Source organism: Chaetodon trifascialis, chromosome 2 (assembly GCF_039877785.1).
Source record: "Chaetodon trifascialis isolate fChaTrf1 chromosome 2, fChaTrf1.hap1, whole genome shotgun sequence".
In the NCBI taxonomy this organism is placed as follows: domain Eukaryota; kingdom Metazoa; phylum Chordata; class Actinopteri; order Chaetodontiformes; family Chaetodontidae; genus Chaetodon; species Chaetodon trifascialis.
This window is the reverse complement of record NC_092057.1, coordinates 16345581-16369985: the sequence shown is the minus strand read 5'-3', so window position 1 is coordinate 16369985 and position 24405 is coordinate 16345581. Positions and strand designations below refer to the sequence as shown.

At 41.1% G+C, this 24405-nt stretch overlaps 2 protein-coding genes across 2 annotated transcripts in view; both read right to left on the bottom strand.

The window, feature by feature from the left end:
• Window positions 1–24405, bottom strand: part of shoc2 (SHOC2 leucine rich repeat scaffold protein) — a 370366-nt gene that overhangs the window by 1019 nt on the left and 344942 nt on the right. The window lies entirely within an intron of this gene.
• On the bottom strand, window positions 2057–22969 carry cplx2a (complexin 2a). Its single transcript, XM_070981053.1, has 4 exons — window positions 22510–22969; window positions 20845–20929; window positions 5752–5930; window positions 2057–3816 (listed from the first exon to the last, which is right to left on the bottom strand). The coding sequence occupies exons 2-4, from the start codon at window positions 20873–20875 to the stop codon at window positions 3625–3627; spliced, it is 402 nt and encodes a 133-aa protein (XP_070837154.1). The 5' UTR covers window positions 20876–20929; window positions 22510–22969; the 3' UTR covers window positions 2057–3624.

The window sequence follows — 24405 nt, the reverse complement described above, 5'->3', positions numbered from 1 at the left end:
TGCATGGAAGACACGGTTTTAAAAACACAGGAAGCCTCTAATGTCTTTCCGGCTGTCAGGTTACACACATGCATTTTATTGAAATAAAACAAATGTTTGCAGACTATTCACGGTTTCACAATGCCAGCTGTGACGGGTCTCAGATCAACCACTGAACATCTGCCACATGGTATCACGCTGATCCTGGATTGATCCTATAAGAGAGTTCTTCTCATTAAGGGCTAAACGTGTCTATCAATACCTGTTTTATGTTCGTGTTACCAAATCAAGGTACATGCTGGTAATGGTAAACTCTGCTGTATGTTATGCAGCACTTAATGGGATTTTTTCTAATGTTAACACCAACAGCACAATGAGAAAAAGAGGGGTTAGCTGCTATCTAACCAGGAACTTGAGATAATATGTTGCTGTCTGAAAATCAATCCGCTCCTGTTAAAATCACAGGAAACCATCTGGACTCTTTTTAATGGTTCTGGATGAAATGGTCTGTATTGAAACAGACCATGTCTAATCATGTCTAACATGGGCAGAGGGCAAAATGCAACACTGCTGTTTACTCCTCGAAAATGGGCAACCTGCCAGTTGCAGACTCGAGGGGAAAACTTTATTATCCATGTTTCCTTGATGTCACACAGCCGTACCTGATACTGATACTCAGAGATACAAGTGACTGCATGTTTGCGTAAGGGTGAGATAACCCTTTTAATGTTATTTAATATCACTGCTTTGTTACTTTCTCATCAGGGCTGCAGGTGTTCGACAAATGGCAATCATGGATGTAAACATTTGTAAAAGAAGAAGCGGTTGAATGCAAAAGATAAAAGTGGACAAGGACTCCTGCCACTCACAGTCTTTGTGTGTCCTGTTCTTTTCCTCTGTCTCGTGTTTTCTCGTATTTTAGAGCTTGACTGTTTCGTTAGATAGTTTATCTTTTCTGGTTGAATTTTTGTTTATGAAATAAATAAAGTTTAAAACTAACATTTCCACTGGCTCTTTGTTATTTAGCTGGAGTTGCATTTGGATGGATATTTTACCTGGATTTGTGCTCCCATACGAAGACAACAGTGACAGTCTGTGGCAAAATGGAAGAAATACACCAAGTCAGTCCAATCAGATTGTCCATCTCCTCCTGTATTGCCCTCTGCAGACCAATAATAGCACTGCACTTCCGCTAACTGCACAGTAAAGCTGCAAGTGCACGGATCACAGCCTCATATGCATTCATTTTTCATGACCTCTGAGTCTGTTCAGAGTTAAATTCACTTCTCAGTCTGCAGGAAAGCTTTCACTCACAGTATTCTGGAGCTTGTACCATTTATTAAGTAAAATAGTTAAATCCTGTCTGCAGGAACAGTATTTTAAGTTATATTAATATTTTATTGACTTATCAGCATGTCAGGATGTCTGCACAGTGACTTTTTTTTTTATATTCATTCATTCAACCTTTATTTTAACTCATTGATGTACTGAGTGTGAGGAGGTGGACACAAAGAAACATAAATAAACATAAACATAAATAAGTAAAATATGATGAAATAAAACAGAAAACATAGTAAGACCATGATTATCTCTAACTCCACAAGAGAGATCATTTATTATTCTTTTGCTGAAGAGAAGAAAGGACATTTTCAAAAAATATTTTAAATGAAAAAATATTTTCAGTTAAGATATTATTTTCTCCAAATCTCTGGGAAGTAAGAAAATATTAATCAGACCCAAAGTTCTTTACAATTGGCTTTTTTCATGGAAATAAAAGTGCAGGTGTTACTTATAGCCTTAATGATAGCTCCGTTCTATTCAAGTATATAACACCAAGACCTTGAAAGAGCAGCTAAATTTTATTATCTACAGCTTTTTTTACAGCTTTTTTTCCGCCTGTGACATTCCAAAATCCTGCTTTGAAAAAGGCCTCAAACTCCCTTTTATATCGGCCTGAGTTTAAGAATTGAAACCAGAATAAAGGACAGGATAAGTGTGTTGGCTGCTCTATCTTTCACTCTCCATCTGCTCTGAAGCCAACCCCACAGCACAGAGAACAGAAGATCACACATCTTTTATGTCTGTGAACAAGGTTGTAAGTTTTTATTGAATCTCAGGCAGAAACATACATGATAATCCTTTATTGCTCATGGCATCAGCGGCTCATTCTCACACCTAAACCAACATTAAGGAGAACTGAATAAAGCATCACTCCACGCCTTCTTTTAAAACACTTCTGGTTTTGCTGTCGAACAAAATCGGAGTGCGTGTGTGTGTGTGTGTGTGTGTGTGTGTGTGTGTGTGTGTGTGTGTGTGTTGAGAGAGAGTGGTCTCTTTCTTGCAAATCTTCACATGATGCAAAATCCACATTTGTAGTTCACGCTCAAGTTAATACTGCTTATTATAGCTTACAAATCAAAACACATATGTCTTATTTATTCATACAGATTCATTCAGTGTTCTCTACAGAGCAGTAGATCCTGATATTAATAATATATATAGTGTAAGTTTGGGTTTTATGGCTGAAAGCTTAAGGTTTTGGCTGTTGTACGAACGGCTACACAGTCATTCTTCATCAAAACAAAGAGACCACAAAAAAAAAGAAAAATCCTGCAAACCTGTAAATGAAATTTCCTGAATGCATACATCTTTTTTTTTATTACTTATATCATTAACGGTTATATCGACATGGTAGTGAAAACACACCTAAACTTAGGAGTTATTGCCATAATATTTTTTGCATGATAAAGAAGAGGATAAAAGGGGGTGGGGGGGAGTGAGTTGGTACATATTCACACAACAAACTTGTCCAGACAAATGGCATGCAAGACGTAAGAAGGAGACGCACTGAACAGGGGAATAGAAACATTTCTAAACACTACACTACATGAATGTTATTACACTTTGATGTTGGGCATCAGGGGAGACAGTCGACGGGTCCGACAGATTGTGTAACACTGTGTGCAAAAAGTTTGACATAAATTTCAGACATGGTCGAACACAAAACAGGAGCTTTAGGAGCACACAACAGTAGTCTTTAAATTTCCTTTTTAAAATATGGCTTATCAAGTTATCACATTTTTTTTCTTAATTTTAGAGACAGACACACAGTTAGTATATTCATTTCATATAGTTTTATGATTGTATGCCCATCTTGGGGCTTGTAATGTACTGTATTCTTTTATTTATATACAAATTGAGTGAACAGGGATGTTATTTTTCAGTGCTGCGAGAGGCTCTGCAGCTGTCACAGAGGAGAGGAAAAGGAGTTTAAAACGTCTCAGACTAGAAGGATAGACCATCTAACATAGTGTTTTTAGCCTCTCTGTTTGTCGTTAGCTTCATTAGTGGAACACAGCTAACATAAACCTCAGTAAAGCTAACGTTCACCTGGCTGGTGAACCTAGTTTAGTCCAATGGCTACAGTTCACACTGCTGGTTCACATCTGATTCCTTTCCCCGCCAAAAAGCTTTGATTTGTCCAACACCAAAAAACCACACTGGATAAAACTTCATTTTATGTACGTCCAGAGCAAAGTTCATATCTGTCATATCTATTGAACAAAAAACCCTGATTTAAGCCAACCTTGTGAATGCAGCCTGTGAACTAAGCTAGATAACGTTAGCATTAGCGAGCAAGCTAGCCTACTTCTTCAGCATGTCTTGCAGTGGGCCTGGCAGGTATTTCATCACTGTGTCCATGATGCTTTCCTCTTCCTCCTCGTCACCGCAGCCGGCCGGCACGGCCTTCTTGGGTCGGGTCAAGCTGCCGGCGGCGGGCTCCTCCGCAGCAGCTGCTGCCTCTGCCTCAGCCTCCTCGCGCTTTTTCAAGCCATACTGGTGGTCAAACACCCCAGAAATAGAAATATTTGGAAGTTAGAAGAGTGAAGGACACAAAGAAATGCAGGTTAAAGGACCAGGGTGAAAGATTTACAGGCATACAGCAGTGAGGTTGCAGAACATAACCAATTGAATGGACATTTAAGAAAACACCATAATTATAGGATCTTATATTGCAGGCACACAAATGTTAAGATTGGTGTTTTCTTGAAAGCTGACAGATTTTGATCATTTTACAACATATTAGTTATCCAAAATTCACTGATTATTTGATACTATTACAATAACTTCAGTGTATTCTGTATATATTCTACTGAACTATGTTTCACCCATCCCATGGAGCCTTTCCCTGGTTTTGTGTTGTGAGCAGCTGCTAACCCTTCATCTTCATTTCTCGTTATCTTGCTCTTGTCTGCGCCTTTCAGCAAAGCAATATTTTGGAATGCATCAAAAAACAGAGTAGATGTCTTGTGCTGCTTTTCAATGTTCACACTATGACAGCGCATGTCAGAATTCTGCAGGATGTGTTTGTTTGACAAAAGCACGCAACAAAAAAAATCACACCATCTTTGAAATCTGTCGCTTGCAAAGATGCGTTGAGGAGAGGTGGAATTTTGGACTTGTCAAGCCTCTTTACCACAGGCAGATTTTGAGAGATAAGACTTTTTAAAAAGAAACATCATTAGTGTCAGCTTGCATCAGGGATTGTTATCATGTTTATGAGGTGGCACTTGTGGTTAACGATGCCACTGACATTAAATTTCCCTACTGGAGGAAACAGCTTTACACTTGACACTATTTGTCTGTCATCTGTCACACTGCTGAACGTGTGCACATTTACAGACATCAGCTATAATATGGACATTTCTCACAGTATCTGGCACAACGGGATAAAGCTGTGGAGGAAGCTGACAGAAACCTTTCAGTAACAAGCGCTCTGAGAGTTGTTCCTCGCTCTTTGTTCTCCACTGGGAGAACTTACGAAGAATAGAAGAGGTAAGGAACCGGGGGGGAGTGCCACTTTTCATCCCACTGATTCACAGTACTCCCTTCAGACTTGCCCCACCCACAGACTGTCTGTCTTTCACACTGTCTCTGCAGTGAAGTGGTTCCACTGCAGCCTTTACCACCACAGCAGCCCGGCAGCCTCACGTCTGTGGAGAAAGGACTTTAAAGCGAGCACTGTCTGAGTGTGAGCTCGCACTGACTGCAGCTGTGCCCAAAGCAGACAGAAAAATAAACATTATCCTAATGCTGATCCAGAACGCAAAATTCATAACTGGATATTGTGTTTGAGACAGAAATACAATGAACATACACATGCAAAAAAAAAATATTTTGAAACCTGTCCAACAGCTCCATAATGCAGAAATATCATATTGTACATTGAACATCCCCAACAGTTACCCAAACAGTTACTGCACAAGAATTTTCATCCAAACAGTCGAACGTATTGTGATTAATCACGGCTCCGCATTTTGTTCTACTTCTCCCAGTTCTGTCCAAATCCTTCCTGATGCTCCAATGATGTGTTTTCTGATCTCAGAAGGTTAAAAATAATACAAAAGCAAACAAAAATAGTGTGATAATTCAAACACAGGCCTGTTATAAAAAGAGTTTTGCTGTCATGCAGAAAAGATGTGAAGCCTTCAGAAGCTACTTAAACATCAAAAGACAAGGCGGCATGCGAAACCATCCAAACCTCTCACAGGAATGAGACACTGTCTATAGATTTTTACTCCTGCTTGTTTGTTTTCTTTTTCTCCTTTTTAGTTTTCACAATTTCTGCTACCACCCGTCATTAGAAAATGACTCTTGAACGTATTCCCTGTTTGGATATTCTTTGCGTTGATGCTGGATTGACTCGGCTCCTTGTGTTGGGTTAATGAATTTCACTTGTTGGGTTGTCAGGCAGCATGTTGTCTGTCATACCTTATCCCTGATGCCTTGCCTCATGCTTTCCCTCTCAGCCTCCATCTTGGCATATTTGGCCTTCCTCTCCTCCTCCTGCTGCCTCAGCGCCTCCTGTCGCTCCTCCTCTTTCTTCGCTGCGTCGGGATCCTCCTCCTTCTCCTCCCCTCCCAGCATCTTGCCCACATCAGGAGGACCTCCTGAGAGAGAGGAAAAAAAGAAAAACGGGCCACAATGACAGCTTGAGCAGGGGCCTAGAATCGATATGTCAAACTACTGAATTGGTCTGTAAGACGCAGAGAGAGAAACAAGCTAAGAGAGACTGAAGTCAGACACAAGACAAGCAGATGAATGGGCTCTGGGGACACTGCAGCTTGAGCATCTTTTTCATGAAATCACGTCATCTCATTTGTAGTACAAATACATTTTATCTAACATACAGCTCAGTGAAATTCTCACTTCTGTATGTTGTAAAACCCCTGTTGCTTTATTTGAATGCATTTTGTTCTTTACTGTATCCTAAAACTCCCTGTTGAGAGTCATTTCAGTTAAAACTAACGTGTTGTACTTTAATCTCCTTTGTTTGTTTTTTATCTCAGACTTATGTTCGGTGTCTTGTGAGTGTGTGTGTGTGTGTGTGTGTGTGTGTGTGTGTGTGTGTGTGTGTGTGTGTGTGTGTGTGTGTGTGTGTGTGTCTAGATAGGGCGGTTCCTCCTCGAGCATGGCTCACCTACATCTGCTCCTCCTGCTAATCAGCCGCCACAGCTGCAGCCAATCCTTAATCACCAGCCACAGGATAAAACCCGGATCTCCTCACCAGTCTTTGCTGGACTGTTGTACTCACTAGCCTGATAACATGTCTTGGCCACATAGCTCTCCTCCTAGTTTTTGCCTTGCCTGTTTCTGAGGATTAAGTCTGCTCTCCTTGTGTCTCAGGATTGTCTCCTCTTGTATCTACCTGCCAAGTCTGCCCAGCTCCAGTCCGCCACCTGAAGTCTTGCTGACTCACCTCACCTGCCTGCCTGCTCCTTCCTGGATCTGCACAGATTGTCTCCAGTGATCAATATTCCCTTCTGTGACAATAAATCCTTTTATTATTCAAACCATCTAAATCTGTGTCTGCATTTGGAGTCCAGCCATTTCCTTAGTCCCTTAACAATATACTCCTTTTTTTTTTTTTTTTTTTTTGCTCCCTGTCAACTAATCAATTTAGCACAATCTACTGTCAGTGGTGACAAAGCATTTCACTGCACATTCTACTTGTGCAATTGAATATGTGACAAGTATAATTAGAATCGGATGTTATGTTTTTAAATATCTGACTTAACATTTGCTGACACCTCCATCCTTGACAGGCTGATTGGAGACTCCCCATACTTGGTACATGCCCAGTGTCCCCTCTGATACCTGCACAGCACCAGAGCGGTTTAGAAAAGAAGTGGACAAGTGTTGCTCTTCTCATTCATGCATGCAAAGCAAATGGTTTCCAGTGTCATAGCCAAGACTGTCATGAGTCCACATTGCCCCAAGCAGCGTGACCCCACCCCTCTAGAAAACAACAAACACACGTGAAGGTCTAAAGACCTCTCTACAATGCCAGGAATATAATTTTGATGGAAAATCAAAACTTTTTTTCCATTTCTTTTGCTCTTAAAAACTCCAAATGTCCAGAAATATACAGTAAGTGACCACATGACTTTGGTGTCCTTAAAGGTAGCAAAATCCCTGAGGATCTGAATTTGCAACAGTGCTAGGTGGCCCTAGAAATTGTTTAACTGTCTTGACAGCCATGATATCAGACGGAGGGACTATAGACCAGGCCATGTTTGTGCATCAGACTGTTGGTGTATAATTTTAAATGATCAGATCAAGCAACATGTACTGAGAAACACACACACACACACAGTAAAGCAGATTTACTAGTGGAGACTTGCTGTATAATAACTGATAAGATAGCAAGTTTTGACTATTATACAACAAGGCACAAGCTCTGGAATATGTCTTACGCAAGCCTTCTTACTGTCCCTGTAGGAGTTACACATCCCATGAAATAATGCCTCGTGATGCCGAGGCAGAAAAATGCTGAGTGCTGCAAACAAGAATAAGAGAAACAAGGGAAACCTGTCGCCGAGCATCAACAGAAAAGAAAAAGATGAGGAGCAAAGCCAGTGGTCTGGAGGATTTGGGGCAAAGGCAGGAGCAGATAAGTAGTGAAGAGGAGGGGGAAAAGATAAGAGGAAAGAAGGACAAGGGAGATATGGAGTCAGTGCACTGCTGAATACTGTGCCAAACAAGACATATTTAGAAAAGCAAGGAGAGCATGAGGAGAGGGAGAGAATCTGTCAGAAACTATTGAGTCCAATTAACTGAGCTGTTCCAGTTAGTGGGATTACCCAGCAGTTTCTGTGGGACCGGAGAGAGAGAGGGAGGCAGAGAGTGTGACAGCTGAAAAGATGGAGGGAGGGAAAAATGGAGGGAGTGATGAGAAGAAAGTGACAAATTGAAGGGAGACGAAAAGAAGGGAGGTTAGGTGCAAAGGAAAGGATGAAAAGGAGATTGAGAATGGGAGGAAGACGAGGAGGAGGTGGAGGAGGAGGGAAAGGTTGAGAGGCAAGACAAAGGGCATCTGAGGAGAGAACGCAAGCAACCGAGAAAGAAAGACAGGGTTCAGTCTGCAGCTGCCCCCGGTATCGTTAGTATTTTGAGTCATCAGCATAAAATAACACGAACTGCAGCAAAACGCGGGGAGATAAAAGACAGGAGAGACAGAGGAGAGGAAAGGATGAAGTGGGAAGGGATGAGTGCAAGAGCAATGGAGGAGAAAATGAAATAAAAACATTAGGAAAACTGCAGTCTATAAAAAGAGAATGAGGTGCGTACAACTGAGTTCTGGAGCTCCTCTCTGTTACATATACCGGTGACGACGCAGCACTGTGCAAAACATTATTTTCAAATCAAACAATAAACCATCTTTATCTAGTTAAACGTGTTAGAACGTGTTGGTTCTTGATTGACGGCTGCTGGCAGGCTAATGATGACAGACAAGTAAACAAACTTGCGCCATCATGGGCAGACAGTGTTTTGTTAGCGGTACTGGAGAGTTAGGACCACATCAGCATCCAAACATACCAAAGTGACATTTGCTGGTACGTATTTACATCCTGTTTAATGCTCTGCAGCTGAGCAGCTAATTAGCTATCTATTGTGCAAACTGCCGTTAGCAGTGCACCTTAACCTGCTAATGTGGGTTGACTTGACTGCTTTATGCAAATATGGTTTTAAATGAAGCAATTTTATTGGCTGGACAAGTTCTTCATCTATGTAGACAGAGAACTGATGGTATGTTTGGAATAATGCAAAGATATATAAGGAGCACCATCAAGACAGAAAAAAAAATGCACAGCAGCAGCTGCTGAGTGGGCCACAATCTGTGGACACTTCATCCATCTTAAAATACTGTATATTCATAGTTTGCAGCCTAATACGCAGTCAAAGAAATGGGACAGCATGATAAACAAAATGGCTGAAGAGACAAAGAAGATGGCCACCAATTGAGGCTTGAAACTGATTTGCAATCAGTGGTGTTTCCGCCACTGTGCAGGCCGCATTGTTTGATGGATAGGCGTTCTCCAGGAATTGCAGAACACACCACAGTAGTGAGGGCTCAGCACCCCAGATGTGAAGCGAATAGAAAATAAATAAAACAATAGATCAATCACATTAATGAGCCACTCTGATGTCAGTGAAAGAGGCAGAATTGAAAGAAAGTCAGAGAGACATCCAAAGCAAACTGTGGTATCGCTGTATCAGCATTTGATGAACAGCACAGAGACGCTGACATAGCAATATCTGCCTGACCACGATATGCTATCTTTGCTCTCTTACAGGTGTGTGTGTGTGTATGTGTGTGTGTGTGAGTGAGTGAGTGAGTGAGAGAGAGAGAGAGAGAGAGAGAGAGAGAGAGAGAGAGAGAGAGAGAGAAACTGAGGAAGAGTGGGATGAATAGAGCCAAAGCTCATGTACAGTGAGCGGCCCTATGTGCACACATGGATATAAATAATTGCTTAGTTCCATTTTAGGCTCTCATATATTACTTCGTGTGACGCTGAGCAATTACCTTTCATGAGTGTTTGAATAGATTACAGTATGCGTTCAAATGTATGTGCGTGTGGCTGCGCATCATCTACGCAAAATATCCGCTCTGACTCAGCAGTAACGGTAACATTTACATGCAAACAATATTTAAGATCCCTGTTCAAGTCTGTTTATTTGCCACTTTAATCACCACTTGCCCCACATCCATGCATAGGCCTACTGTATAGAGTCCATTTTATCTTAATTGCGTTGCTAGGAAACAGCTTGCATCCAAGTTTCCTGTCAGTTGCTGATATACGCAAACAGGACCAGGAATTCAAATTGGACCAATTAAGTATCAGCGTTCACAGCTGAGAAATGGTGCACTGTTCACTGACATGCCCTCGTTTTGATCCATGGTTTAGTCAGTCAAACAATGAGCTTGCACATGCTGTGAAAGTCCAAATAAAACCTAATGTTTATCATTCCTCAGAGCCAGAGCAAGAGCTTATCTGAAATACTGCAAACAGGGTTCACAATCAGCTTATGATCATCTGGGTACCTGAATATCTTCAACAGCGTCCATGTAAACACTGTTACTGAGTCCTGTATGTGGAGCACTGACTCACAACCGGCTAAGCCTCATTGTCAAACAATTCCCTTACCATGCACAGCCCAAAAAAGCCCTAAAGCACCACTTTTCACGACAATGTGACAAACCAAAACAAACTTGGTCTGGTTTCACAAAATCTTATTAGCACATTCAGATTGTCTTTGTTCAAATGTTTAAAAAAAAAAAAAAAAAAAAAAAAAAAAAAAGGATCCTGGGAGACAAAGCCGAGTTATATTGAGCTATGTATGATTCTGGCTCCTGCTTTGTGAGCCATTTTAGAGATACAGCAATGTCCTTTCAAACCAGAATAATTCTATTAAGCTCTCAGGCATCACATAAGCTGTGTCGGGCTATGTTTTTGATTAAAGTGTCTCTACTCTTTATCCCTGCATACGGTATAAGTTTGTAGTGGGAATGACACTCAATACATAAGCCGATAAAAGCCTGTAATTGAAAGCTGACAGGTTGGTCTTTCACCTCCCTTCATCATTTTTGTGTTACTGACATTATAATAGATGAGTCATCAGTTTACACATATATTTGTGTGGAATTTGACACATAGACAAAATAAAATGCCAGTGCTGTTTAGGAGTTAAGGTCTTGAACACTGGGTTTCCCACACATGAATGTAATGCGATAACACCACTGAATAAACAAACTCCCTTGGTTTAGGACATTGAGTCCTCCCACCAAAGGCTTTTTCCTGTGGCAGCAACCTCCCTCCAAACTTTGCCAGCAGAGGTACAGCAGTTCTACGATTCTTCTCCCGATACTTGGACATTGCTTCACTGCTTAGATAAAAGGTGTCATCTCGCTAATCCTTCCCTCCCGAAAGTTCCTTTCTAAAATCTTTGTTAAATCCAAAGTCTTGAGGGAAAGAAGGAAAGAAGACTAACCTCAGCTAACTCTCTCAGTGCTTGAACTTTTGACAACATCAGATAAACACTACTTATCTACTCTTTTCCCCACTCAAGGCTCTCAGGCAAATCCCTCTCTAAATCCACAGTGTGGTGGGAAAGCGGATGAGTATAAAGATCTAGGTTTGGCCTTCAGGACAGAGACCATTGTCTTCACACAGCTTACAGCAGAAAAAAAATGTGGCGGAGAAAGTGTGCGCACTGTTGTTCTGCTGCGTAATTGCTGGCAGCTATGCTTTGAGTTTGCTTATAATTTCCCTCAGGTGGAGCAGCTTTGCACAATGCATCAAGCAGGGTTCAAAGGGAGACAGCTTTATTTTGCACCGGGATTTCAGTTCACAAATGCAAGTTCGCCCTCTTGACCTACAGTCTAAGAAATACAGGTCGTCTTTTTAATCGAAGGGAAAGGAAGGTTAAGGGTGAGAGGCCGCCTGCCATCAGAAATTTCTCTCTAGAAAAACAAAGGCAGTATTTTTATATAGTAGTGACATTATAGTAACACTCTTCATGTTATATTTGTGGTATTTGAATTCAGTAAGGGCTGCACGGTGGCGCAGCAGCTAGTGCCTCACAACGACAAGGTTGCCGGTTCAATTCCCCGGTCGGGCCTTTCTGTGTGAAGTTTGCATGTTCTTCCCGTGCATGTGTGGGTTCTCTCCGGGCACTCCGGCTTCCTCCCACAGACCATGCTCATTAGGTTAATTGGTGACTGTAAAAATTGCCCCTAGGTGTGTGTGTGAATGGTTGTTTGTTTGTGCCCTGTGATCGACTGGCGACTGGTTCTCTCGCCTGTTGACGGCTGGAATAGGCTCCAGCACCCCCCGCAACCCCGAAAGGGATACGCGGTATAGAAAATGGATGGATGAATTCAGTAAGAGGCTTCAAAACTGGACTTCAACTAAATAAAATGCTGTTGAACCCTTCTACAGTTCTTGTTCTGACTGGACAAACACAGCTTCATCATCAGCGCACTGCAGCTTCATCATGGAAAGTTTGGTCTTGGATTTGAATCTGTTGACGAGCCATCTGCTCTGGACAAACTTTGAATACCAGGTGGCAGGGAACTGCAAACAAAGATGGAAAAATCTGTACTTAAAATAAGGTGGGGAACAATGTTGCATCCCTGCGTCACCCAAGTTTCCACCAGAAAAGGTTGGGACTCACCTCTGCTGCTGCAGTACAGCTGCTGACATGTGGTCATGAGGAGTGAAGGATCTGTCAGGGAAGAACATGCTGCACAGACGGCTTCCTGCTTCTTTTTTCTTAGTTGTTCAATGTCTGTGTCACTGTCATCAAACCAATATGGATTCGTTCTTGTATCCTGGGACTGGCCGACACCTCAGCATTAGGTTAGTGTGTATCTCAGCTGTCCACGGGATGCTCAGAGGAGAGAGCCTCTGTGATTGTGTCTCACTCGGGGTCTCCAGTCAGGCTAATGTGCATTATGGAGCAAATAAGACAGTTTCAGTCCAGCAGCCATCAACACTTGTCGTTGCTCTGGTGATTTATACAGCACTACTTTCTGAGTGCCAGTTTTTGGCGTGGGCTGCATGTCTTCTTTCTTTCCAACCTTTAAACCCTATCTAGAGACTCCTGACAGCTGTCTGCAGGCTGGCAGGGTGGTAAACCAACGAAAATGCTAGGAAGTTGAGTCATCTTAGCAAGTCGTTTAATCCAGTCGTGGTACTACTTGCACTGGTAGCGGTGACGTTTAAAGGTAGCCTCTGTGGAGATTTTGACCACAAGGGAACATGCAAAAAAACAACAATGCACCAACCAAGGCAGCGCCACCATCAGGTCAAAATTTCCACTTTATCTATTGTATATAGATATTTTCAGTGACTTTTTTTCTTTTTTGTCAACCTTTGAAAACATCAACATTTCCCATTATGGACTATGTTATCCTCTTACATCATACATTGATGTTCGCTGAACACATTCATGGTTCCAGCCCAGGGGTTTTCTGTAGCATAACCCTCAGCTCCATTACTGATAAAGGTCTTTAACTAGAAAATGTATCACTATGTTGCTCGTTCCATCCAACATGCTAGTACTTTGGGGTTTTGCGGCCCATAGGACGGCTTTAGATTTTAGTCCTCTTTCGTCCCAAACAAGAGAAACATCAGCACTGCGACTGTTTAAAATTAAGTCTAAATGTTTAATGAATGTGCATTTGGTCAAGTGTCATCTTCTTGTTCTGCCTTGTTTCAATATGGACTACTGAATATTGTTCATCAAAAGACATCCATCTAAAAAAGTGAACTGATCTCATGGCGTTGGGATTAATTCTTCACTTGGTCCAAGAAAATAATCTGGAGATGAGCGTCCTTTAGTTGCAGTAAGTGTTAATACCAAAAGTAATCACTTTTTTTTTTTTTTTTTTTTTTGTATAAGAAATGTATATAGCCTGTGTTTACAAAAAACATTTATATAAAGGTAATAGACCTTTGGTTGCTAATATAACTCTCTCTCTCTCCTTCTGTCAGTGTTTCTCACCATTTTTGAACTAACTGTAGATGGTTGAATGCATTATTTATAGACCGTGGACATACAGTCAAACACACACGTGTAGACACACAAACATTGTACTCTAGGAGGAGCTCAAGGTCAGTTAGATGAATAGAATTTGATTTGCTGCAGTAATATACAAGAAGTGCCTGTGCGTGTGTGTGTTTGTGTGTGTGCCAGCTGTAACCCCGCAAACCAATCAAGCGATGAAGACCTGATTCCCTCAGCCAATCATAGAAGAGTGCTGCTAAATGTGATTATCTGTACTTTGAGGAGACGAGGTGAGGGAGGAACATCTCAAGGTTTCTTCTGTTTTCATTTCACCTAAAATCACACAGCTTTGTCACACTGAAAATGTCACCCAATTGACGTTCTCTCTAACAGCCTGAATGTCGACATATGATGTAAAGAATTAATAATGATAAAAAATAAAAAAAATAGGTTAGAATTTTTGACAGCATATGTTAAAGTGAGAGTTGTAATATCTGAATGCAGGATAGAAAAACTGTTATTATACTCTTGTTACAATGATGGGGCGTTCAGGTTTTATTTGAAGATGAAGAATACTGCACAGCAGCACAGAACAGCATGTGTGGGACTGACTCAAGGTAAACTACAGAGTATATGTACACTGTAATGACAGAATATGTTGCCTAGTGCAACAATACGACCGGCTGATGTGTTTTTAACGATATAATAATAATTTTTGGACAACAGTGGAAGTCTATGGCACAGAGGAGTAAATATATGAGGTAATGGAATAACAGGTTTGAGATTTCATGGGATTTCACGACAATAAATATATACATAGAATACCATCAGTCTTATTGTTTAATATAAAAAAGAATGGATCCAGAACACTGAGCAGTAAGCAGCAAATAATGCAAAACACTGCAGTCTACTTTGGCTCACTTGTATTTTCTGTCTTTTGCAAGTTACAGCAGTGTCAAGCTTTCCAAAAACACTTTCTACAAGCACGTCATTTCTGCAGCATTTTGCAAAAACAAAAAAACACTGTCAAGGGTTGCACTGGGAAGCCTCCAAAAGGATGAAAAATGAAATATGCTTTTCCTTTGAGTCTCCCACTAAGCTTCAAGACTGGGCCACTCAGTGTCATAAGCTATTTTAAATATACACAGCACAGTAACAAGCCATTAAGGGTCTTATCCAGAGAGCACATACATTTTCCACTTCTGGTGTCAGCCAAGAGAGAGGAAATGAGTTAGTGATCCTATGCATATCTGCGTCTTCAGTTAGCTCTCCAACACAAGAACTGTCTCCCTTCTTTTTTCAACTCAAGTCAATTGTACTTATATAACCCAAAACACAAATCACTGATTTGACTCAAAGGGCTTTTTTACACTTTGTACAACACCCTTTATCCATACATCCATGATATGGATACGGAAGTCCACAAAGAAACTCATTTACAGGAAAATGATTTCCTCAAGTGGGGTCATTCAGGGGCTGCTTGGATTGCTTTTAAACGGGAAATGAAATGAAATTATTGTCTAATTCAATCTTATAAATTGCTTTTAACTACCATTAACAAAAAAACACCAGATGTAAATGCTGATATAGTCAACTTTTGACTGCTCTGCAGCCCTCTGGGTTTGACTGAGCTCCATGCCTTGGGCCTAACTACTACTTCACTTAACAGTCCCCCATTCTGTCAAACTAACTTCAGCTTTTGGGAGCTGAGAAGTGTCAAGTCAGCAATGAAGCACAGAACCAGAAGCAATCAATGTATAGGAAACCACAGTGGCTAATGAATTTAAGGTTTGGTCCAAAAGCTGCTTGGGGGCTTTTTTACTGGCTCCCAAATAACAGAAATAGGTCAACAATCCACTGTAGATGACCAGCAACCTTCATACTCACATCATCAATGTTGTGAAATGGTCACAGTTTGCTTAGGTTGAGACACGAAAATGCTTGGTTAATTTTATAAAAAGGTAATTCGTTAAAATTAGTACACTACGTACATCATGTAGCATAAAATGGGACAGCGATGACTTTCAGTGTCACATGGGACACCAACAGCGGTCTCTTGTGTGAAAGTTCTGTGTTTGCTTGACTCATCCGTCCACCTCACCTTCCCCCAAATGTAGACTTTCTCTGCATATTATGTCCTACCTGTCCTACCTGATTTTCTCCTTTGTTCTTGTCATGATTACTGCAGCCACTAGAGGCCACCACATAAATATAAATATAAGTCATAACATCATGATAATGCTTGTTTTTCTATGAGGACGCACTCAAATAACGACGGCACGCAATTGACCAATAATAAAACTGTAGAATGAAGCATGACTCAATCAATGACAGACACATCTTTGTTAACAGGGTGAGAATCTTTTTAGAGCCTGTGTGCAAACCCCAACGTAGGGCACCAAAGATACACAGTATATTTCGATTTCAAACCTACTTCATCTACAAGTTAAGGCAATATTATTTTGTATGGGGCTAGAACATTGACTTTAAATTTTGGCATTGAAAATAAAAATTGGCATTGAAAACAAAACCTGAACCGAATTTACACTGAAAAATACAACAAACATTTGTTCACAGATTGTTTCATTTTATCTTTGATTTATTTATTTGATTTATTTATTTTGCATTTATGACAATCTTCTGTTTTGTTCAATAACAGTTGTTTTTTTTTTTTTACACTGACAGTTTCTCTCTCGGTTGCTCTCATTTTATCTAACAAACTTTATTAATTGCCATGTAATTGCCATTTCTTTATATTTCACCAAAAGTATCTGAGTTTGCTCAGATGGTTTTATATAATCAACATGGCAACACAAAAGTACAGCGTCCCATTTACTGTCAATGCAGCAGGACGGAGGGCCTAATAAGGCTACTGCAGAGAAGAGCATGCAGCAAACATCTGAACTCTGCAAATGTATGGCTCTGGATTTGAGTCCTGCTGAATCATTGCAGTTAAATGTTGCTGTTTCTTCCAAGTATCTGTAACCAAAGAAGCCTTGGAGGATTAGTTAATGCACTGGCAGCATCCTCGCTTTCACGGAAACTCAGCCACACACTCATCACCTAACAGGTACTCAGTGACAATGAAGCAAATCTACTGCTGATTTGGACTGATGATGTCAAATGTAATGTTATGATTTTTGCAGTATAATGTTTCCCATGTTCACCACCTTAGTTTAGTGTGTTAACATGCTAGTTGGCACCAATACAACAGTGTTGAGGCTGATGGGAATGTCATTGGTTTTGCAGAAGTATAATTATTATCATTATTATATTATTATTATCACCACTATTGTTATTGTTAACAACAACAACAACAACAACAACAACAATAATAATAATAATAATAATAATAATAAAATGTATTTATATAGAACAATTCATGCATAAAATGCAACACAAAGTACTTAACATAAAAGGAAATGATAATAAAATGTGTGATAATAACAATTTTAAAAAGGGGGGAAATTAAATCAAATCAATTACAATCAAAATCAAAATTTAGGTCTGAGTCAATGATAACACCAAGTTTTTTTTTACCTGTTCCTTTGTCTTTAGTATAGATTTAGGTGTTCAGACAGCCCCTCTTCAACTTTTGTGCCAATAACAAGGATCTCAGTTTTGTCTTGATTTAGTTGTAGGAAGTTCTGAGTCATCCACAAGCTGATGTTAGAGATACATGCAATTAGACTGTTGATAGAGTGGTCGTCATTTGAGTTGGCAGACATATATAGCTGGGTATCATCTGCATAATTATGGAAATTGATGTTATGATTTCTAATAATATTGCCAACTGGTAACATAAAGAGACTAAAAAGAACTGACCTAAGATAGAGCCCTGCAGGACACCACATGTCAGTGATGATCCATGGCCACATAGACCAGCTAGATAAGACCTGAACCATTTAAGAGCTGTGTCAGAGAGACCAACCCAGTGCTCAAGTCTGTCCAGCAGAATATTCTGATCTACACTATTGAATGAAGCACTGATATGTAACAGGACAGAACAGCACAGACAACCTTTTCTCATCACTGTTCATTCTGAGGTCGTTCACAACTTTGGCTAGAGCTGTTTCTGCACTGTGCTGGGCCCTAAAACCAGACACGTTGTTGTCAGAGAGGAAACAGCTGTCAGCTGTTTTTCTAAAATCTTACCAAGAAAAGGCAGGTTGGAGATTGTTCTGTAGTTAGAGAAGACAGACCAATCTGAAACTGTGTTTTAATTAGAGCAGAGAGTTTTAAAAGCAGTAGAGAATGTGCCTGTGAACAGTGAGTGATTCATTACTGTTAAAACCTCTCCTCTTAAAAGTAGTGGGAATGGGATCAAGAGCACAGGTAGAGGATTTCAACTCAGAGACAACTTTCTTGATCATATCTAAGTTCACTGCTGTATGGTGCATTTGTAATACTGTGTGGGTCACATATAGTTTTTAGAGAGCAGCAGGCATGTCTGTGTTTAGCCAGGTTTCAGTGAAAAAAAAGGCAGTCAAACTGACATTCAGAAATAAGATCATTAATTAAGAAAGTCTTACTGTTGAGGGACCTGATATTTAAAAGTGCCATTAACAGATTTACTGTCTTTCTTTGTGGTTGGGAACAGTCATTGGATGCAGGGATATACACAAGGTCGTTAAAATTGACTCCACAGTGGTTTAGGACTGAAGCTCTTGTATCAAACTGAGAGTTTATCCAATTTGAGTTTAAAAATAGTTGACCTCTTATTAAAAGAAGTGTCAGCTGTCAGACCATTAGAGTTGTTAGAGGGTCCTGGCTCCACATGAGACATGGGGATACATGTGGAACCAATAGGCTGGCGCTAGGACCCCGGGCCATCAACAGTAGTGGGACTGGTCGAGGGGATGCTTGAAGACAGTAGCTTTGCCACCAGCCAGTTAGGCACTAAATGAAATATCAGGCGGTGACCAAGTTCTTTGGTTTTATTTTATTTTATTCTCTTACTTATTTTTGAAAGATATCGGTGTTGGTTTAAGTTGTAAGGAAGGCAAACATGTTACAAGGGAACATCAGAGCATCTAACACACTGAACAAGAACATGAGCACTAAATTTCAAAGACATGCATCCGATATTTCTAAATATTTCACTCAAAACCACAGATTTCAACCTCATGGTGGCACTAGAGGAAAAGTCAGGGTATCACAAAAGTTAGTAGGATTCGTCCTCTGGGGAAGATGAACGTCTGTACAAAATTTCATGGCAAACTCCAAAAGTTTCTGATGCATTTCCCTCAAAAAACACAAATGTCAACATCATGGTGGCACTGTGTGACTAATAAAAACGGTGAGACCTCTTTTTGCAGCTTAGAGGCATTGGAACAATATGTTGATCTTAAGTGTTTGCCTTTATTTGATAATCGACGGTGAAGCCAGACAGGAAATGTGGGAAGGGAACTTCCTCCAGGCAGAATCAGACTGACGACAGCATGATTACATGTTATGCAGCTTAGACCACTAAACCATGAGGCACACCCAATTATGCAGCTTAGCTGATTAAAACAAATTTCACTCACAGTGATGTATTGACTTACAGGCACTGACCATCAGATTGATAATTCAGCTGATTGATTACTGACTAATTGTTTTGGATCATTATCTGATTTTTCCCCCCACAGGGAGCTTTAAAGATCCACTGCCCTGTCAGCATTTTTACAGACAGTTCTGTGGAAAGAGGTCACTGTGTCCCAATCAGCGGACATGGACCAGAACCAAAGACAGCGAGGACTCTTCCAGCTATGGTGGAAATGCATTGACAGCAGAATAATCACTCTAATAGGCATACATATTGATTATGAGACACACATACCAGCAGTTTATCTTTCTTGCGTCCTTTCGTGGTCTCTCATCTTTCTCTCACACACAAAAATCTATAGCCTAAAGTAGGCCTGTGCAGCCTCCATAATTCATCTTGCCCGGAGATGCAGTGCAGACACACTCTGTCCTATACAGTATCTATGAAACATCACTCCAGCACAGGCAGAGTACACATACACACACACGCATACACACACAGGCAAACACCCACACTGTCAAATCTATCCCCAAAGTCCGCAGGCGGAGTGCAGCCTGACTTATGCGGAGTAACACCAGCATCCAATGCAATGCAGTTGATTTAAGAATTCATAGCGCAGACTCGAGGCACAGCAACTATGCAGAGCGAGGCAGCGCCGGCATCCCCTGCATTCCAATGAGGAGTGGGGGCTCAGCTTCAACTCCACATCCCAACTGTAACTGCTTGACACCTCTGTTATCTGGACAACAACAACTCAGCATCATGCATGGCTGACCTGTACGTGTGCGGCTGCAGCATTATAACTACTGGTGCCACTTTCCTGCCTTTCCCCTTGAAGCTATAGCTGACAAAGAGGATGAATTACAGGGCTATAATGAGGACTAATTAGGGGGCAAATAATAGCTAAGATAATATTCTAAAGGATAATACCTGAAGGCTTTAAAGGACAAAAGTCTCATGAAAAAAACGTTAGTCATAGTTCTTGGCAAAATAGCCCCTCTTTATATCCCTTGCCTGAAAGGAGACCAACCGTTGGCTTGGACTGCCCGGTTATTAGTGTCCTGTGAAAACCTGGGGAGGGGAGGGTGTCGGGGGGCGTCAACCTTTCTTCTCTCTCACTGCTGCTGCTGCAATCTTACAGAGATTTGACTCCCTAGTCACAATGACTTTTTACAAAAGCAGAAATGAAGAACAGCAAGAACGGGTTTCCATAATCCTGATCACGTCAGGCTATAACAGTCTGGCACTGTCAACAATTTGATCAATGGCACGTTTTTAAAAGATCGATGCAGAGAAAAAGAGAGGGAATGCACAGCTGATGTTTGAAGCCAGGAGTTTGGTGCAGGATGGATTATCTCAGCCCAGTATCCCCACAACTACCAGCCAGCACTAGTAGCCTCCAGTACTGCCGCTGCTGAACAGCCCTTTAAATCCTTTACTCTGCAGTGCTGTTAAATCAACCTCTAGCCCAGCACACTACTCACCTCCCAGCGCAGCTTTCATTACAAAATTCATGATGAGGCAGTTCTGTGTTCTCTTCCTTCAGTGGTCACGTTATCAGGGACAGACCTGCAGCCAGGGGACAGAATACACAAGCTATGACCGCATGAACACTGTTAGGACATGCAGCTTCACTCCAGTGGATTTCACATACAAGAGTTTGATGGGATAGGGGAGGAGGATGATGGTGATGAGGCTCGATGCAGACAAGTAACGACCTCCAGACGGAGAGCTTAGTTTGGCGAAAGACCTCCAAAACCACCCCAGAAACAGCACTTCTACTTTTTTTAATAATCACAGAATCTTCACATACGTTAGATCCCTTAAATTCATCTTTCTGAGTAGCATGAATCTACATGTTAAACAACCTCAAAATGTGATCAGTTCTTCTCCAAGGAACAAAAAAAGGCTGATTAAACTGGGTTAAGATCGCTTTACCCTCCAGTAAACACTATGTCCTGAGTTTTGGTGAGGCACCTGCGCCCTCGATTTACAACCGACACTCCATCTTGTGTGGATTTATGCTGACACTGCCTGCCTGCTTGTGATGTACCCGTGTGGAAATAGCTCACAGAATTTAGAAAAAGAAAAGAAAAAGGGGTGAAGCGAGACAGGGTCAAAGATGAGCAAGTGGAGGCATGATTTTGTGTCAGAACATAAGCCTTGGAGAGCATCACGCCGACCACAAGAGCATTACATGACATTGGAGAAGGACTTCTTAAGAGGTGCTTCCTACAAGGTCTATGGTGCACAATTGTAAGTATGCATCGAGCATTATTGTATTTAATTTCTTTAGATATGTCTAGAATCATCCCGTAGTATTTCTTTTAGGATTTAAAGTGACTCAGGACTGCTCTCTTGTCAATTTATCATGATCTCACATGTTTCTATAATATTGCTGGGACTTTGTGTCTGAGGTGTTCAACTGTGAGTTTACACACCTGAGAGTAATTTGGTGCATTCAAAAATCCTATTTCATCATAATATTTCTGCAATGTCTTTCGAAGTTCCAGAGCTCAAGAATGACTTTATATGGACCTTAATGTTTATTTATTTATTTATTTATTTATTTATTTGACATTATTTTCACGACATAACCTCACGAGTGGCTCTGCTGCATCTCCAGCATCCCCCTGTCATTGCAGTGAAGGCTAGCAGGGGAAAAAAAAAAAAAAAAAAAAAAAAACCTCCTTCAAACTTGCTGCACTCATTTCTACGTCGCTGTTTCGTCCTCGGGTCATCTTCATTGGCTCAAATTCGAATTCTGCAGCATTCATCTGAGCGTCTTTAAATCATTTCCTGCTTTCCTGTTTCCTTCACGATCGTCTGCAGCCGCAGTTTCTCCTCGTATGAACCCTTACAGTAGGCTTCTTTTTTTTTTTTTTTAACTCACAGCGCTTGGTGCAGCATTTCGGCACAATTACAGTGCTGTACAGTAGCTACGTGCCCCTGTCAGATTCTACTGCACCCACCAGCTTAGATACGGTTTCCAGAAGCCAGTGCGATATGTGCACAGCGGCAGGCTGTGTTTGGAAGTACATGGAGGCATCAGCATCTTTTACCGAGTGCACCAGCCTATCACCATCCGGTCCCGTACAGTAACGCTACACACAAACATCCCTGTCTTTGCCCGCGCGGACGTCGTTTACCTTGTTCTGGTCCTGCTCCAAGTCTCTATCCCTCCGGAAAAAAAGCTCTCGTCGCAATGCAATAACCGCGCTCCTTCTCCTCCTGCAGGGAGAGAAATCACAAGTTGTGCGTCCTTAAGGATGGATTGTGCCTCGCTGCGTGTCTCACAGTGCGGCTCTCAGTTTGCAGACATGCCGGTTGTGTCAGAGTCGGGCTGCAGCGGCGGAGGAAGAGAGCCTATTCCTGCAGGACGAGATGAGAGCATGCGGAGGGAGCGAGGGGGGGAGGGAGAGAGGGGGGGAGGGGGCACGCCGATGCAATACCACCGAAGTCAAGGTCCTATGTCATTTTCTCCGTTTGAACAGAAAATAAACCAAAAAAAAAAAAAGTTTGTGTTGCAAGGGTGTCCTTAAAACTCATGCAACTGCTTGGAATTAATACAGAAGACAATATGATTTCAGGTCGTGGTGTTTTAAAGATGAGATGGACCATCGTGCTCACTGACTTCATTGACAACATGCGTAAACATCCAGTCAGCATTTTCAGAAAATCTGCCTTCTTGTCCTCTCCGTTCTTAGTTCAGTTGCTCTCGGCTAATTATGGCTGCCGTGTAAGGTTCAAGCTGCTTTTACTGTCATTCCAAACATCGTTGCATAGAAGACATATCAAACACACACATACAACCTAAACAAACTAAATATTTGAACACTGAAATGATATGATATGGAGGTTTAAAGCAGCAGTATGTCATTGTTCTGGCCACCTTTGGACAGCAGACCAAGTTGTAAACACAACGCTGATATATTCTCACTTCATAAAATTGTGTCAAAATGTCAGCAAACAGTAGCTTATTTACACGTCAGGCTGACACAAGTTAAGCTGGAGTCATGTGTTTGACCACTTGTCAAACATAAGTCCAATAACTTTCTTTTTAGCTCTGTTTTGGTCTCCACCACCTCCTGAGGGAAACATCCGGCTCTTAAGCTGCTAAATTCTCCATCATGTTCACCGGCTATTCGCGAAATGTCTCTGTCTGCTTTTTGGCGTTGGGCAGGTTGTTTTCAGTGGTTTTATCAGAGCTTTTTTGCTGAAATACCTGCTGCTGGAAACAAGGTTGAAGAAACTAAACCAAAACAGTGAGATGAAAGACTCAAAAAATGCTTCGGAGAGCAGCTTTAATGACTGGACAAAACTGTCAGAGAGCAGCTGGACTGTGTTTTGTTTTTCAGTGTTGGTGACTAAAATGTTCGTTCTCAAGATAAGTTTCAGGCAGGTAAACAATATTTGATATTTGATTTTTGAATTTCATTTTCCACCAGCAGATGAAAGATCTACTGTGGTGCAATGTCAGCTGTCTCAACAGTCCCTTGAAAATATTATCTTGGCAGGCTGGAAAAACTGAGCTGCTCCAGAAGTCAATATTGACTGATTTTCATATATATGGACTATTTCACAATTTATTTCACATCTTGGAGTTTTATTTTTGCAGTTTTGTTGATCATTCAGTCATGTTAACATGTGAATGGATGAGGTCTACATGGGATGTGGTGGCATTACTGTAAATCCAGTCGGACAGATAACCCTCGATCCCCTAGGTTTCTCATACTTACTTATCCTTTATATATACGAGAGAGAAAATCAATGCACAAACTGAAGTTTTGGCCTAAACTCTCCATTTGGTTCCCTGCAGCTGTTGTCTGCAATGAACAATTTTTACAAACATTTTTGGTGCACTTTCTCTTGTTTCACATTTAAATATGTGATATGGATGACATGGTTAAATTGGGGTTTGCTTACAATTTGTATGATCATCTGACTGTTTATAGCATTTAACAACTAGTATTAAAGCTTGATTCTTCTTCTTCTTATTATTATTATTATTGACCTCTAGGGGGCAGAAATATTCCAAAACCACC